Genomic DNA, 14,788 nt, shown 5'->3' on the forward strand with positions numbered 1-14,788 from the left:
ATACAACACAGCAGAGCCACATCTAATGACACTGTAGAGTTTGTTATGATGCATCTTGATGTAAAAAGACCATGTGCCTTTGGAAAGAAAGATTCGTCACTGTGGTTTGTTGACCAGTAAAGTGCCAAGCAAAAAGTAGCAGAGATAGAAGCTGTCTACCAATACATATTCTCATTATTCATGTGTGCTGAAAGCAAAAGAACAAGCCATGGTGCCACAAGCAACCTCTCCATGTTGCAGAATATCCTCTCATCCCCTGAAGACTTGTCACAAACTGTATGTGACATGGGACTGACATACAGGCTATTTCTTGACAGCCAGTGTTAAGAAATGTATTAAATATTAGTAAAGCTTAATTTCTTTCTTATTTTTTAGATTAAAAAAAAACCACAAGTTCTAAATTTTTTGCCACACAAATGGCCTGCTTTGTGCACCCCTCTTTGGAGACCACTGCCCTAGAGCAGACCAGTGAACTACCTGCAGGAAAGGAACAAGGATGAAAAACTAAGCTGATGTCAAGCTCACTCTGGAGCCCACTCTATCCAGCCAGATGCAGCCAGTATATTTTCATTATGATATTCTTATACTTTATTGTTAGGGAACACCAAATAAAATGGCAAGAATTATTTTCTTACTTATAAAGGTCAGGCTGAGGTTGTTCACATTCAATGGTAGCATGTAGTGCATCCATTTCTTGTTCATTGTGAAATGCCTTTGTATCTTGAACAGCATAGTGAGTCTGGAACAAATATCAAGGTGTAAATAAAATAAAAAAGGACAGATATAGAATACATTAATCTGCACATATATTTCGGTTCAGCATGAAGCAGATTTATTAACTTCCACATAAGAGCTCATAGTTCAAGTAAGATGCATCTTCAAATGCTCCTAAGTGGGCATCGTCTTATATTACATGCAAGTAGCTTGCAGTGTGGTAACTAATCAGGTCACCATGAAAGCATTTAAGTACAAAAAAGTTTGTGCATTACCTCTGTAATCTGCATGTCTATACTGGGCACAAAGTCACAAATACATACATTTTTAAACTTTCCATAAAATGTTACTTTACGAAAAAGTAAGTCAATTGGTAGAAACCTAAGTTACACAAGTTAATCTGCTCACACATGTAAGCATGCAGTCAAATGTGAAAAATTAAAAGCAAGCTTTGCCTCAGAAAGAAAATTTAGAACATTTAATTACTTTATGGCTGGATTCACCATCCAAACTAGCTGTTGTAACAAAGCATGTTCCATCTTCTCTACTACTTGACAGAAATATTAAGTCACATGGGAATGTTTCATCTTCTTTTACCATTACAATATCTCCAACCTAAAGAAAAGATACAACAAAAAATGCATTTATCATTTATGTAGCAGCCTGATTTTCAGATTTCAAAACATCAGTTCACTAAAATATTTAGAAAATTCATCTACTTTTATTTACACCACGATTTTATCACAGCAGTAATATTCACTACAGGAATATCTCAAAAACTGAATCACACCTTGTGGAATGGCTGAGGTCTGCTGTGTACTATATTTCCTTTAAGGATAACCATTTTGCAAGTACTGCCTTCTTAAGTTTTGCAACTTTATTTGAAAGAGGAAGATACTATCCTTGTTTTAAGACTAAATACAACAAAATATTATTTCAAAAACAGCTGAAGATTTGAGCTACTTTTGTTGGCTGTTGAGGATAAGCATGTAGCTCTGAAAATAATTATATAGTTGCAAAAGTTATGATTTCCAAGTCTGGCAATGAAAATAGGATATATTTTCAGCAGAATTTATGACTAGAAGTCCATCCTATTTTCATCCGTATTTAAAGGTGAGCAAATTAGTTTGTAGTCATGAAAACACAGTTAAATCTTACAGCGTGTTTGAGTGTCACAGAACAGGAAACCAACTATAAATTTAAAATATTGCTCTAAATCATTCATTTGAGAAAAAAAGGCATTGATGCATTTTGGCGGGGTCATCTTCCCAAATGATTATAAGGAAAAAAAAATTAACAGATTGCATCTCTACCCTTGGAGATAATCAAAAGCTATCTGGTCCTGGGCAACCAGCTCTTGGTGGGCTTGCTTGAGCAGAGGGGGTTGGACCAGATGACCTCCACACATGCCTGACAACCTCAACTGGTCTGTGATGCAGTGAAAAAGAAACCTTGTCTTTAATCAAATGTCCACAGGCTTTAGGTACATAACAGTCTACCTTTACATGTTCTAGTCCATTTTCTTGCTTAATACATGTCCAAGAATTTATCCAGATATTCATCCAGATATTTACAGATATCCCTTTCTATGCAAATATTTCTTATGCCTGTCTCCTACTATCTAGTTGCTCAAAATACAGTCTCTGAAATGCAAAGAATGGGAGAAATTGAGAAAATATGGGCAATAGATTACTTAATGGAATACAAATTTCAGTCATGTGGTACTTTCTTTGCAGTATTTAACTGTTTAGTTATGTATAAGGAATACTCAGCATGTGATGTTTCAATTTTTTTTTATTACCAGAAAGCCCTAGGCAGAAGCTATCACACTCAAAGGGAAGATCACAGAGAAAGGCATCAGCAGAAAGGCTGTAAACACTGTAGAGCCATTTACGTTCAAACAAGGCAAAACAGAAAAAAGATATCCCTAATGAAGATATCAGAAATAAGGAAAAATCCAAACAAATAGCTATCAAATTTGCTGAATTCTAAAGAGAATGACGATGAAAAGAATCAAAGAATCTGCTCATTTAAAAAAAAAAAAAAAAAAAAGCAGAGATTAATTCTGAAAATAACCTTTAAAATGCCAGGAAGGGAATGCAGCAACATTCAACAGCCAATGAAGAGGCTGTGATTTGAAGAGTAATGAAGAAAGTATTCTGAATGTGTTGCATATATATGTATTCATATGTATGTTGTATACATAGGACACATCAGTAGCGCTATGATAATCTGTCTTAAATACATCATTAATGTGCATAACCATAGACTGAAAATGGAGAGAAGACAAAGCATGAGTGGAAAAATTAGAGTTAAAAAATGAAAAATGAATGGAACAGTTAGGAGTTAACAAGATAAAACAGAAACATATCTAGCTTATAAAATTTACTGAGTGGCATTAAATTAAAAATTAGTATGTTGCAAGTCTAATCTCAATGAAATGTAAGAAGTGCTGCAACATCATCATGCTGCATTTCTGTATAATTTGTTCCACAAGAAGCGTGAAGTAAAGCCTTACTCTGTTAAGTCATAATTACTTACTCTTAATTTTCGGCTTTGCTTTCTAACCAGTTTACCGTGTTGAATGAAATGAACAGGGTATTGGTTCATTGCATTGTCAGCTTTATGTCGAAGCCAATCTTCATAACCCTAGAAAATAGTGAAATGGAATGACACAATGATGCACATTTGGCTATAAAGACACAAATAAGCTTTATCTTGCAACAAAACCAACCAACCAATCAAATCGAGATTATCCTTTATCAAGAAATGGGGAGGGAGAGGTGGGAAGAGGGGAAAAGAATATATTCTCACTAGAACAAATGAAATTTTGATACGTCAGTCATGTTGGACATTTACAAACAAGAACATTCATGGTTAAAATTAGTCAACAAAATTATATATTTTAATGAAGACATTCTGATGAATAGGGGTGTTTACAAAGTGTAGAACTTTCTGGTGGTTAAGTGATTATCTCTTTTTCATGCTCTATTGACTCCTGAGTAAGTGCAAAGTACTTCTAGAAGGGGTTGCCAAGAAGATAGAGGCATAGAAGTATATTTTGGAAGACTGAGACTTCATACTGAAAGATGATGAAGTAACAACATAACTGAAGGTAGTCATTATTTTCTGATTGTTATACACTTGTTAACACTTTTTAACCTTATATACAATATATATCAACCTGAAGAATTTTGTTTTAAGAGACTGCAGAATAACTTATTTTGATCGCCCAAAAGCTACATGCAGAAACAAAGTAAAGGACAGGGAATCTGCAACTTTCCATTCAAAATGTGTTGCTGTGGGATAAAAATTGGGACTGAAAGACACCATTGGCTCCATATGCATTTTTACATCTAATTCTCTTGAGTACATACAATCATAGAATAGTTAGGGTTAGAAAGGATCTTAAGATCATCTAGTTCCAAACCCCCTGCCATGGGCAGGGACACCTCACACTAAACCATTGAAAATGCAATGCAAAACAAAAGCACCACTGCCTTGGATGTTCTGAGATAATCTGGGAACCCACAGAGTCTTTCTAACTTCAGTGTAATATACCTCCAGGAGCTGGCACAGCTTATCAATCAGGTCCCACTTGTTGGGAGAAAGACTCAAGGAGATAGATAGAACTGCAGTTTGAGGCACCACATGTCATAATCCAGGCTGTGGTAGGCCACTACCAACCTACAGTAAAATTCTAAAGTGCAACATTTAATATCTTCAGAGCGGGAAAGCCACACCTAAAATACTAGCTATTGCATGCATCACAGCTTTTGCTCACCAGAAAGAGCTGAATTCTACAATAGAATATACTCAATTGTATATAGTTAGCACTGTAAATAAATTACGATACTGCTCTCTGTAGTTTCTTTGAAAATGAATGAAGGAAAATTCTGCATTTAGCATAAAGACTGTAAAGGTAGTCAGTTACCCTATTCAGGGACAATCAAAATTACCCTCTGTTCTGGGCCTGGCTGGGATGGAGTTCACTTTCTTCACAGCTGCTTATATGCTGCCATGCTTTGTAACGGGCTAAACCAGTGTTGGTTAGGCCCCAGTATTTTGGCTACAGCTGAACAGTACTTGCACAGCATCAAGCCTTTCTGCCCAACCTCCCCATACATTGAAAAAGAGGTCAGTTGGCTGGGGGTAGTGGGCAAGGGGCGGGGAGGGGACATTGCCTGGACAGCAGACCCAAACTGACCAATGGGATATTCAATACTATATGTAATTGTGCTCAGCAAGAAAATCTCAGGGAAAGCAGGCACAAAGGGATCATTTGTGGTGATGGCACTTGTTCTCCTAAGCAAGCATGACTTGTGCTGAGGCCCAGCTTTCCAGAAAGTGACTGGACATCTGCCTACCAATGGGAAGTAGTGAATGAATTCCTTATTTTGCTTGGCATAGCTGTTACTTCCCTATAACGTGTCACTAATATGATACACAAGTATCTTCACTTTCTCTCTGTTTTCCACAGAAGAGGGGAGTGAGAAAAGGGGTGCGTGGGTGTTTGGCTGCTGGCCAGGGTCAACACACCACATCCTCATTTTTGTTAGCCATTGTTTTAATCATCAAATCCGTCATAGGTACGTAAGAAATACAGTCTTATCTCTACAAGTTTTGAGGTAAAATAAGGAGCACTTTGACCTAGAAGCAGTCTTGAATTAAACTATTTAATGGATTTTATTTTTTTCCCCCTCAAAAGATAACATTTTTTGGAAACACAAAGTAAAAGAACTTCCTTATGCCCGTGGAAAGTACTAACTCCTCCAAGCAGCCTAGCAAAAGATGCTGCTTGTGCAGATTCTCCTTCCACATTCACATTCCATTCACTGAAATGAAGGAAGGAAATGGCTGGTATCTGGACGCAGAGACACAGAGAAGACCAAACCATGAAAGGGAACTCGCTGTGCCACTGAGTGCCTACATTAACAGCTATCCTACAGAAGCAAATATCATTAAACTAAACTGAAGGCAAAAAGCCAAACACATAACAGAACCACTGTAAAGAACATGACTTGTGACTATTACTATAGGAGCCCAAATTATTAGAAACTATTCTGTGGCTATGGTGAGATGGTAGAGTAAATGCAGAAGGGTACTGTAGGCACCAGATACAAAGTACTGCTTATAAATTCACTTGCTAGCTCAAATTTAGTAAAATTTTCAACAAATTAACTCTGCACTAGCAAGGTTTTTTGCAAGATCAGGTATCCTCTTGTCCTCCTTTAGCTGGCTTGAAACTCACAAAGTCAATAAATTCATCTCTGGCTAAATCAATAGAAAGGCAATTATGAGCTCATTCCTGAATAATTCCTGATCTACATGCAATTTGAAATAACAGAGGCTCTGATAACACACAGATCTGATTTTAATATCTCCACATGAATTAAAACATTCCATATATATCTGAGATTCCACTACTTTCAATAAGACTCTATCTACATTTATGTGCTCATGCCAAAGGTAGCACTGCAGCAGTAGGATAGCTGGTGAAAAACTACTTTAATCACTATCCTCTTGGTAGTACTAACTTGAAAGTCAAACAGCAAACCTGTATAATTCCATACCTGTATTATGCAATTCTATTTTAACAGAACAACTTCTAGGAAGTTCTTTTATACTCAAAGATGTAGCAACAACTAATATCTAAAAAAATTACTTGTGTGGGTTTTCATCTATTTTATGGGTTAATTTTAACATTAAAAATGAGATAATACAGTAACATTTGTTCAATCCTAACCTGCAGAAAGCACTGCAGCTATCATTATGAACTGTAGATTACTATCAAATATACCCTGAAGACCAAAATAATTTTTATTATCCGTTCATACTGTAAAGGCTAAGGAAACCTGAAGGTTAGCAGCAGATTTCTTACGAGTTTTTGTAGCTTTTACTAAGCTCATTTTCAGTCACGGAAAAATATAACAGGATGTGGACAGCAATTTAGAAACAAATAAATGAAAGCTGAGTTGTGCTGAGTGAACACAAGAAGGGAAATGATTCCTTGGAACACAAGAACATCAAAATTATTAAATAATTTATGAGTTTGCATTAAAGGAGTGAAACATCATCATATAGCAACCAATTCTACTTAAACTAAGGAAACAAAAATATATCAAAATTTACCACAATCATTCTTTCAGCATTGCCCTAACTTAGTCTAACACAAAAAGGCAGGGAAAACTGAAATACACAAACCAAATAATAATGTTCTCTTTAGTTTTACTTTTGCTCACTATATTACTCACCTGTTTTATAGCTGTTACAGTGATGACAAATAAAAGTGGAAGTCCACTTGTAACTGGACTAGTAGGTGTATCAATGATTAACTGCAACAAAAGGAATAAATATTTTCTGGTTATATTTTTGTGAATATAAACTGTCAATTTTTCGACCAAGATGTTTCAAGTAATCATTTCACCAATATGTTCACAAAGCTCTAAGGAACTTTAATTAAAAAGCATAGTACTCTAATGCAATTTTAAGAATATATACTATACCAACAAAATCTGAAAACTATATGCTATAGTAAGATACAATAGTATATTTAGATCACATTAACATTCAGACATTAATGACTAGTAAAAGCAGTTGCTTGCAAGAGTTTAAGAACCAGATCGGAAAGCTGCAGCTTTGGAGACAAAATTACTAAGCAACATTAGAAATCAGTATAGTGTAATTTTTACATGTTACAGCTACAGCTGTTCTTACACATGCAAGGAGTAAACACCAAAATATTGGGCTGTGGCTTCTGCAAATATAAACAGAAGTAGAATGCAGAGAGAGAGCTCAAATGATAAGAAAGTCTAAATTTTCCTGGCAATCTGCATAGCTTTTCTTTCTACGGAATCTGGTGTGCCAAGTAATGCAGCTTTTCACTTAACTCTGTAAGATTTTTATTGTTTAATATATTTAAGTGATTGTGAAAGGTTCATAATGAAGACACCTAGAAAGCATCAAACTAGTTGTGTGAGGTAATAATTACAGACCCAAATATTTATGTACCATCCTAAGCAAGCATTGTATAAGAACCTGTAATTTAGTTTCTCCACAGCCTTCCAGTGCAATTAGAAAATTTCTGCCATTCTGTTATTAAAAAAAAATAACATTCAGCAAAACTAACAGAAGTTTATCATCAATCTAACTTATAACAATGGTTTTGCTGATCTGGATGTTTGCTTATAACAAAATAAAAGTTACGCATTCTTTTCAATTTTATCAAGAGGTATCTTGCCATCAAACTGGTGATGGTATCAATTTCTCTTTAGGTTAGATTCATATTCACAACCTGGAAATGAAACAAAACTCCTTTTATCACATCATCAGTACAAAAGGTTGTCCAGGGTCAACCATTTACCTCTTCAGTCATCAAAACCAGCGCCTTTTTAAACCTTTTCAAACTCCAGAAATGTATTGAAAAATGGGGATAGCTTACCTGAACAAGGAAAATGATGAGAAAATAGAAGTTAGCTATTCTTCTGAACTGCTCAAACAAATTTTTTGGTACAAAGTTCCAAAATGTGTACTGAAAACAAATGCACAGATTATGAATGTTTGGGAGAAACATTTGATCTAAAAATCAAGCAAATTTGAAACTCACAATTCAAGATTAAATTAAACAAGAAGCAGGAGTATTTTTGTTACTTTGTTTAAGAATTTACTGAAACGGGATCTTAAATTGGCAACCATGTACTGTTGGATTTGTATCAATTTTCTGAACTGTAATAATGTTGATACTTGTGACTGAAACAAGTTCTAACAACAATGCTCATTCAGAGATCTAGTTACAGAACAGTTCATTTAAAGCCACCAGTGGGTTTTAAAAACTTCTTAGTCACTTCAAACAGCACTTTTAAGTCGTTTCTATTTTGCATGCATGACTTGAAGAGATACATGGCACTCAGATTTAACTATGCAGTCATAGCAAGTTAACAAAAGTTGTCAGCCCCTCTTCTGCACCTTGTCTTAGACACAAAAATACTCCTCAAAATAAACTATAGCAGTGAGTAAGAGTAAATGGCTGCATACTTCTCTACTGATCTTACAAATTATCTGAAGTTTAATAAAATTAAATAAGAAACAGTATACAAAAGTGCAAACAAAACCCAAAAACTTCAAAGGAAGAACAAATAAGATAAAAGTGAGAGAGAAAGGAGTTCATCATGTAGCTCCTTCCTCTGCCCTGCAGTAGGTTCAGTCATACTCTTTTTACACAGCTCAGTGTAGCTCCAAACCCAAAATATTTTAAATTGCAAGGACTGCTTATCGGAATGCACGTAAAAGCAGCAGCTAAAACTGTGTGAAAAGGTGCAAAAAATTGCTTGACAAAACTAAAACTGTATCATCTTATTATTCAAATTATCATTTGACACATAACAAAATGACAACTCCAATGTAACTTTCATGTCTAAAGAGATGGACTAAGAAGCTTCTCCTAATCTATTTGTTCTGCTACAAATGTGCCTTGTCTCTTCTTGGCAGATTGCACTTATACTTGCTGACATGCAAGTTATGCCATGAGCTAGACATTCTAAGAATTTGACTTTGAAAGGGAAGACAGACAGAGCTCTAGAAGGAAAACACCTCTATTACATCTGCAGGTGGAAAGGATCCTTGAGAATTATGCCTTAATTGTATGTGAAAGCCCTATTATGTACAAGTAATCTTTTTACTTGTTGGAGGTTAAAGCCTAAACATTTGTAAGACATAGGAATGAAATGTTCTTTTTCTGTCATGTGCCAAAAATTGGGATCTAGTCTAAATATGCCCTCAGTAAACACTTAGCCGGCTTAATAGTTACCTCAGTATTAGATCACCTGTGAGCAAGCCAAAACTCAGGCAGGCACCCATGCTGGAAAGTCAAGTGCTCTCACTTTGCAATCAAGTACTTTTCATCAGATTGGAATGTTGCTTGCACTGTCCACTACCCAGCTACTTATCTTAGAATTTTGAAAGAGAACTGGTTAGACTTGATTATTTTCCTTGCACAAAAGTCATTCAAAGCTGCTGCTGTGATATATGACCATACAGATTTTATTCAGTGATAGTAATTTTATATTTTCATCAGTAACTTGTTATCAGGCAAATTGTCTCTGTTTATTTTTTAAAAATCTCCATCTGCTGAGAAGGAAAAATGAATAGAGGTTTCAGTGAAAAACTTGTTTAAATTTTCTGTTTAGCTATTTTAATAAAATAAAGTATTCTTCCACATTAGAGGGTTTTTTGACTGTTAAAATGTGATGATTTATACAAGCTCCCCAATTCACCATTTATAATATAAAAATTTAATCTTTTATGCAAGAACTTCCTGTTTAAATCTCCTAGCAGGTTATTTGTCTAAATGTGTGGTGACAGCATATTGTTGTCAGACTAGATATTTGAAATCTAGTATGAGGAAGTAAATTAGTTAAAACAATCTATCAAAAGGTTGAACGTTCATCTGTACCCTTAGTATCAATCCCCTCATTTTCCAACCTCAGGCTCTTTCTGTCAAAGCAGTGGTCTTTCTCACAGCTCCACCTTTGGTCAGCAACTCTCTTACCTGAATAAATGTGAATTACCTGGAATTAGATCACTTTTATGGTCTGAGAGGTGTTGTTTAAAATGGATGCTTCTTTAATACAGTAGACGACTTAAAACTTTATTTTCAAACAACCTCACAGACTTTTAGCACTTTATTACATTGGGTTTCAGACATACAAAGTATGTCTTTGTTCTGTCCATTCATCTTCAAAGTAGAAGTAACAATTTTTGAAGGGGTTTAGGCAAGACAGAGCACTAAGATATCTAGACAGACCTCACTCTGCCCCAGCCATCAAGAGCTCTGACCAGTATCTACAAATGGATGATTAATGTTTAACCACCATAATCGCTCCCATGAGAAACAACAGTGGGCTGCCACCCAGAACAAGACTGATTTAATAACTGCATTCAAGGCAGTTTCTCTACCCTCATTAGGCATGAACAAAATAAAAGTCTTTGAAGAAAAGACATTAAAAATGAAGTTACTAAATACAGCAGATTACTGCGCCTACATACAGAGTTAATACCAGTTTTCTTCTTCAGCTAATTTCTAGTTGTGCTTTTTGCAAACTGATACTTAACTACTTTTTTTCCCAGTATAACTCACTTGAAGAAAATAAGGTTAGCCAAATAGTTACACACTTGAAGCTTTTAGGCTGGGAAAGGTTTGAAGGTTTAGGTTGGAAACTGTTTTTTTTTAAATTGCTGCAAAAAACTTAAGAGGTCAGAGAACATACATGCCTTTTGCATACAGAAGGCAATATGTCAGACAGCAAGAAGTAGTTACGTATCCATCCAAGAGACGAACACGCTGTGTGAACAGATGCATCTGAAGCACTGTACAAGGAAATGTAAAATCAGACTGCCTGGAGTCAAAACTGCACAATTCAATTAGATTTTTTTCCCCATTTATAACAGTAATAGCACCTGCATTGCTGGTGTACTTGTGTAATCATGTGCTGACCTCTTTATGCACACTTCCACAGTGTTTCCACTATGCCTCTGCTCCATCTCACCAATTCTTGAATCTTCTTTGCTAAAGCCTTACTGCTTTCAGCTCCAATGTCTCCGTGTTAGAGCCAGTCCCATGAATTCAAAAATATAAAACAGGGTCTTCTTAACAATAGCTTAATTTTTTTAAACATTATTTTGACCCTTTAATTTGATATCTGGAAGCCAGAATTTTGACTCACATTTCAAGCTTCTCTCCATCCTAAGAGGCAGATAATATCATAAGTAAAAGGAGAGTTTCAGTAACCACTTGACATCAAAAGCTGGAGCTACAAGGGAAAAAAAGCAATCCATATTGGATTACTGAGTTCTTTCAACACTTCAGCTTCTTACACTTTATTTGTTTTAAAACGTCACCCACTCTCTTCTAACCTGCTTCCACTCCTTTCCCTCAGCTTCTTCAAATGTTACTTGTAAATGCTTAAAACCATTCTGAAAAAATACCTACTATGTTACTTCAGCCCTGGTTTGCAGACATTTTGCTATGCCGATTCTTAAACCTTCTGCAAAAGAGAATCCATCTTGAGGATAATAAATTCAGGGAGGACAGATAAAAGCTGAACAGTAGTCTTGCAGTCACTTAAGTTTTTCAATGTTTTTAACAGATCAAGACACATACACAAAACTTGAACATGTGCATTGTGACCAATATTTTTAATATACAGATTTTTATAGTACATGTCAACTACCAAGAGACAATATATTCTAAAGGTGCCAGCTTAACAACTGGACTCTGTATGTGTGTGCATATACATGCACATACCATTTAATATATAATAATGCCTTATATATTATTATGCTATTTAAACAACATAAGTATCATGTTTTATGTATCTCTTACATACATACATCCCACTTGAACAGAATAGCTGAAAAAGGTCTGATCAAAAGTTTGACAATTTCTTTACAATTATATTTATAAATTTTTTTTTAAACATAATTTGTTTAACTTCCTGTGTTCTTTGATATATTTAATCAGTCTCAGCTCTTATTTGTTCTAGCATTCTTCCCTAGGCATCTACTGCTGGTGACAGCGTAGTGTGCCAGATGGACCTCTGGTCATTCTTAGCTGGTCAGGCACACCCATGCGCTACTATCCAGGTACAGACACTCAGTTTACCATGCTGACTGGGATACTCCCAGCACATAAATATGAAGCATGGACCTTCCTTAAGGAAGTTTCATATTAAAAAAGTTACTTTGTAATTTATCGGCTTTAAAAAACAAAAACAAACCCCAACAAACCCCACAACAAACATCCCCCCCCCAAAAAAAAAACAACCCAAACATGCTATTACAAAAAAAAAAAACAAACCAACTTTCATTATCCAATTTAAGAAGAAGAAAAGTTCTTTCCTATCAAGTTCCATTAACTGCCACTGCTTCAAGGTTTAACTTAATTTCCTTTTGACATAGAAGTTCTACTACTCAGCAAATAATTTCAAAATGTGAATACTTTTTAAAGAAAAAAAGCAAGCAACCTCCCTGCCAATTCAATTACTTTTTCTTTCCTCTTATATGAAACATTAGGATTTTGTACTAGCTGGTATTTTGCCACGCTGCACCACTGTCATATGATAAATTCAATGAAGGGCACACAACAGCTACTTAGAAGGCTATCACCCTATTCAGCTGAAGTACAAGTTAGATGAACATACATATTCAGCTTACAAAGGCCACTATCTTTAGAACATAAGCAAACTTCATGTACAGTCCAAAAGACACAAGGTTTTGGCTTTTTTTTTCTTTTTCCAACAGAGCCTTTTTGAAATACATTGTTAAAATCGTAATTGAATTAATGCATCAAACCAAAAGAGCATTTGGTCTGGCCAAGGTCTGTCTATATATCATATTCACAACCAGGAATATGTCATTAAGCAGACAAAGAATTAACCACATTCCATAGTGATACTACAATATACAAGAAATATCCCTCTGTACTGGAATAAAATTATTATCTTGCTGACACCAGGAAACCTCTGGTGAAGCACAGTAAAGTTTACCTTTGGAAGGAAATAACTATAGAAAGTCTGAGGTTCATATTATTTGGAGCTGCCACTTTTTTCAGAAAAAAAAGTCTTTATGACAGAACATTTGTTAGTACAGGAGCATACAGACAGACTAATTGATGAGGTTTCAACATGGCTTTAAACTATCCTTTTCAGAATTCAATTTGTTTTAAATTGGCAAAAAATCTGTACCTGGAAGTTCAGAGTTCCTCATCCTTGAAGAACAATCATATACTAAGCATTAGAGACCTATAAAAGCACAACTGATAGTTACTGTCTCACTGATGAAAGATGACGCAAATACCCTTCATGGCTGAGGTAACATTATACAGTGTGCTTGTGTGGATGTGTATTTTACACTAACAGTTATGACTTTCCCATCTTAATTTTGTTACATTTGATCATTTTTCAGGAAGCTTATGTCTATGTTTCCTAAGCTGTGGTAGATGCCCCTCCAGAGTGTTCATAAAGGAGCAAGTGACAAGGACAGAATGAAAGGTTAAGAGTTAGAAGCTTACACAACCTAGAACAGAATCATAAAATCACAGAATAAATGCTAGTCAAGTCACAATGATGCTTTGACCTTTGGCTGTTTGGGATGGAGCATGTGAGTAATAAAGTTTACTTGAAAGGGACAGCATGGAAAGTTCTCATATAAAGACAACTGTCATTAAAACTGATTTTTTGGCAGTCTAAGGAACTATTTAATATTATAAAGCATTTACATGAACTCTATTCCCTCTTGAAATATCACCACTGTATTTACTTTCATGAAGACGCCATCTTATTTTTTAAGTGTGAGAAATTTAATCAATAAACAGAACATTTGAGAAGCACTGTACATATAAAAACATATCCATTAATAATCTTTTATTTGTGGAATTCTGATTACAGATACCATTCACAAATAGCGAGTCTACCATTTAACTGAACATGCTTCATGTCTAAATAAAAATATAGTGAAGTCTTCTTCCTGAACTAGTTAAAATCATACATATTTACTAATTGCTGACAGGGATCCTCAGCTTGATCCAGGTTTAAGTTATATTTTAAAAAACTCACTCTGCCAAGCACAGTAACTTGAAACCTCCACTATTTTCATCATCACAAAAAGATGTCAAACATCTTGCAGAGTTGAGCAAGATGTTTTTATTTCAAGAAGTGACAGCAGTAACTTCAATACCTTTATGTACGACCCAGATAAGATGTGCAAGATGAAAAAAGAGTATCACAGGAGTGGAAATATTTCCATAAAATGTATTTACTCTTCAGTAATCCATAAGACAATTCAATTGATGTGTCGAGTACAGGATTCCCACTGTACTAGCTTGACTGTATTCAACCTGGATTATTTACTGCTTTATATTTCAAACTTTCTAATTAAAGACACCTAGATACTATGTTGTTTGTTGTCATACTGTCTCTGAATGAAGTACAGAAATAAGGTAGTAAAAATAGGAGTGAAGGAAGGTAGTAAAATACAAAATTTCACATAAGGAATGAGACATAGTTTGACAGCGTGGGGT

The 14,788-nt window shown here is 35.2% G+C and overlaps 1 protein-coding gene across 11 annotated transcripts in view; it reads right to left on the reverse strand.

The window, feature by feature from the left end:
• The window catches only part of ATP11A (ATPase phospholipid transporting 11A), a 111,129-nt gene that overhangs the window by 38,393 nt on the left and 57,948 nt on the right, over positions 1–14,788 (reverse strand). For all 11 annotated transcript variants that reach the window (XR_009746821.1, XR_009746819.1, XR_009746820.1 and 8 more), the window contains exons 3-7: positions 8,156–8,245; positions 6,969–7,049; positions 3,256–3,363; positions 1,201–1,329; positions 636–739 (exon numbers count right to left, since the gene is read on the reverse strand). Coding sequence is in view for 8 of the 11 variants with exons in the window: in XM_061472737.1 (XP_061328721.1) it covers positions 636–739; positions 1,201–1,329; positions 3,256–3,363; positions 6,969–7,049; positions 8,156–8,245 (512 nt within the window). In the remaining 3 variants the exon portion in view is untranslated. The remainder of the gene's footprint in view (positions 1–635; positions 740–1,200; positions 1,330–3,255; positions 3,364–6,968; positions 7,050–8,155; positions 8,246–14,788) is intronic.

The sequence above is a fragment of the Pezoporus flaviventris genome, unplaced genomic scaffold (assembly GCF_033815535.1).
Source record: "Pezoporus flaviventris isolate CSIRO_AGI_PZ_B2104156 unplaced genomic scaffold, CSIRO_AGI_Pfla_v1 ptg000072l, whole genome shotgun sequence".
Lineage (NCBI taxonomy): Eukaryota > Metazoa > Chordata > Aves > Psittaciformes > Psittacidae > Pezoporus > Pezoporus flaviventris.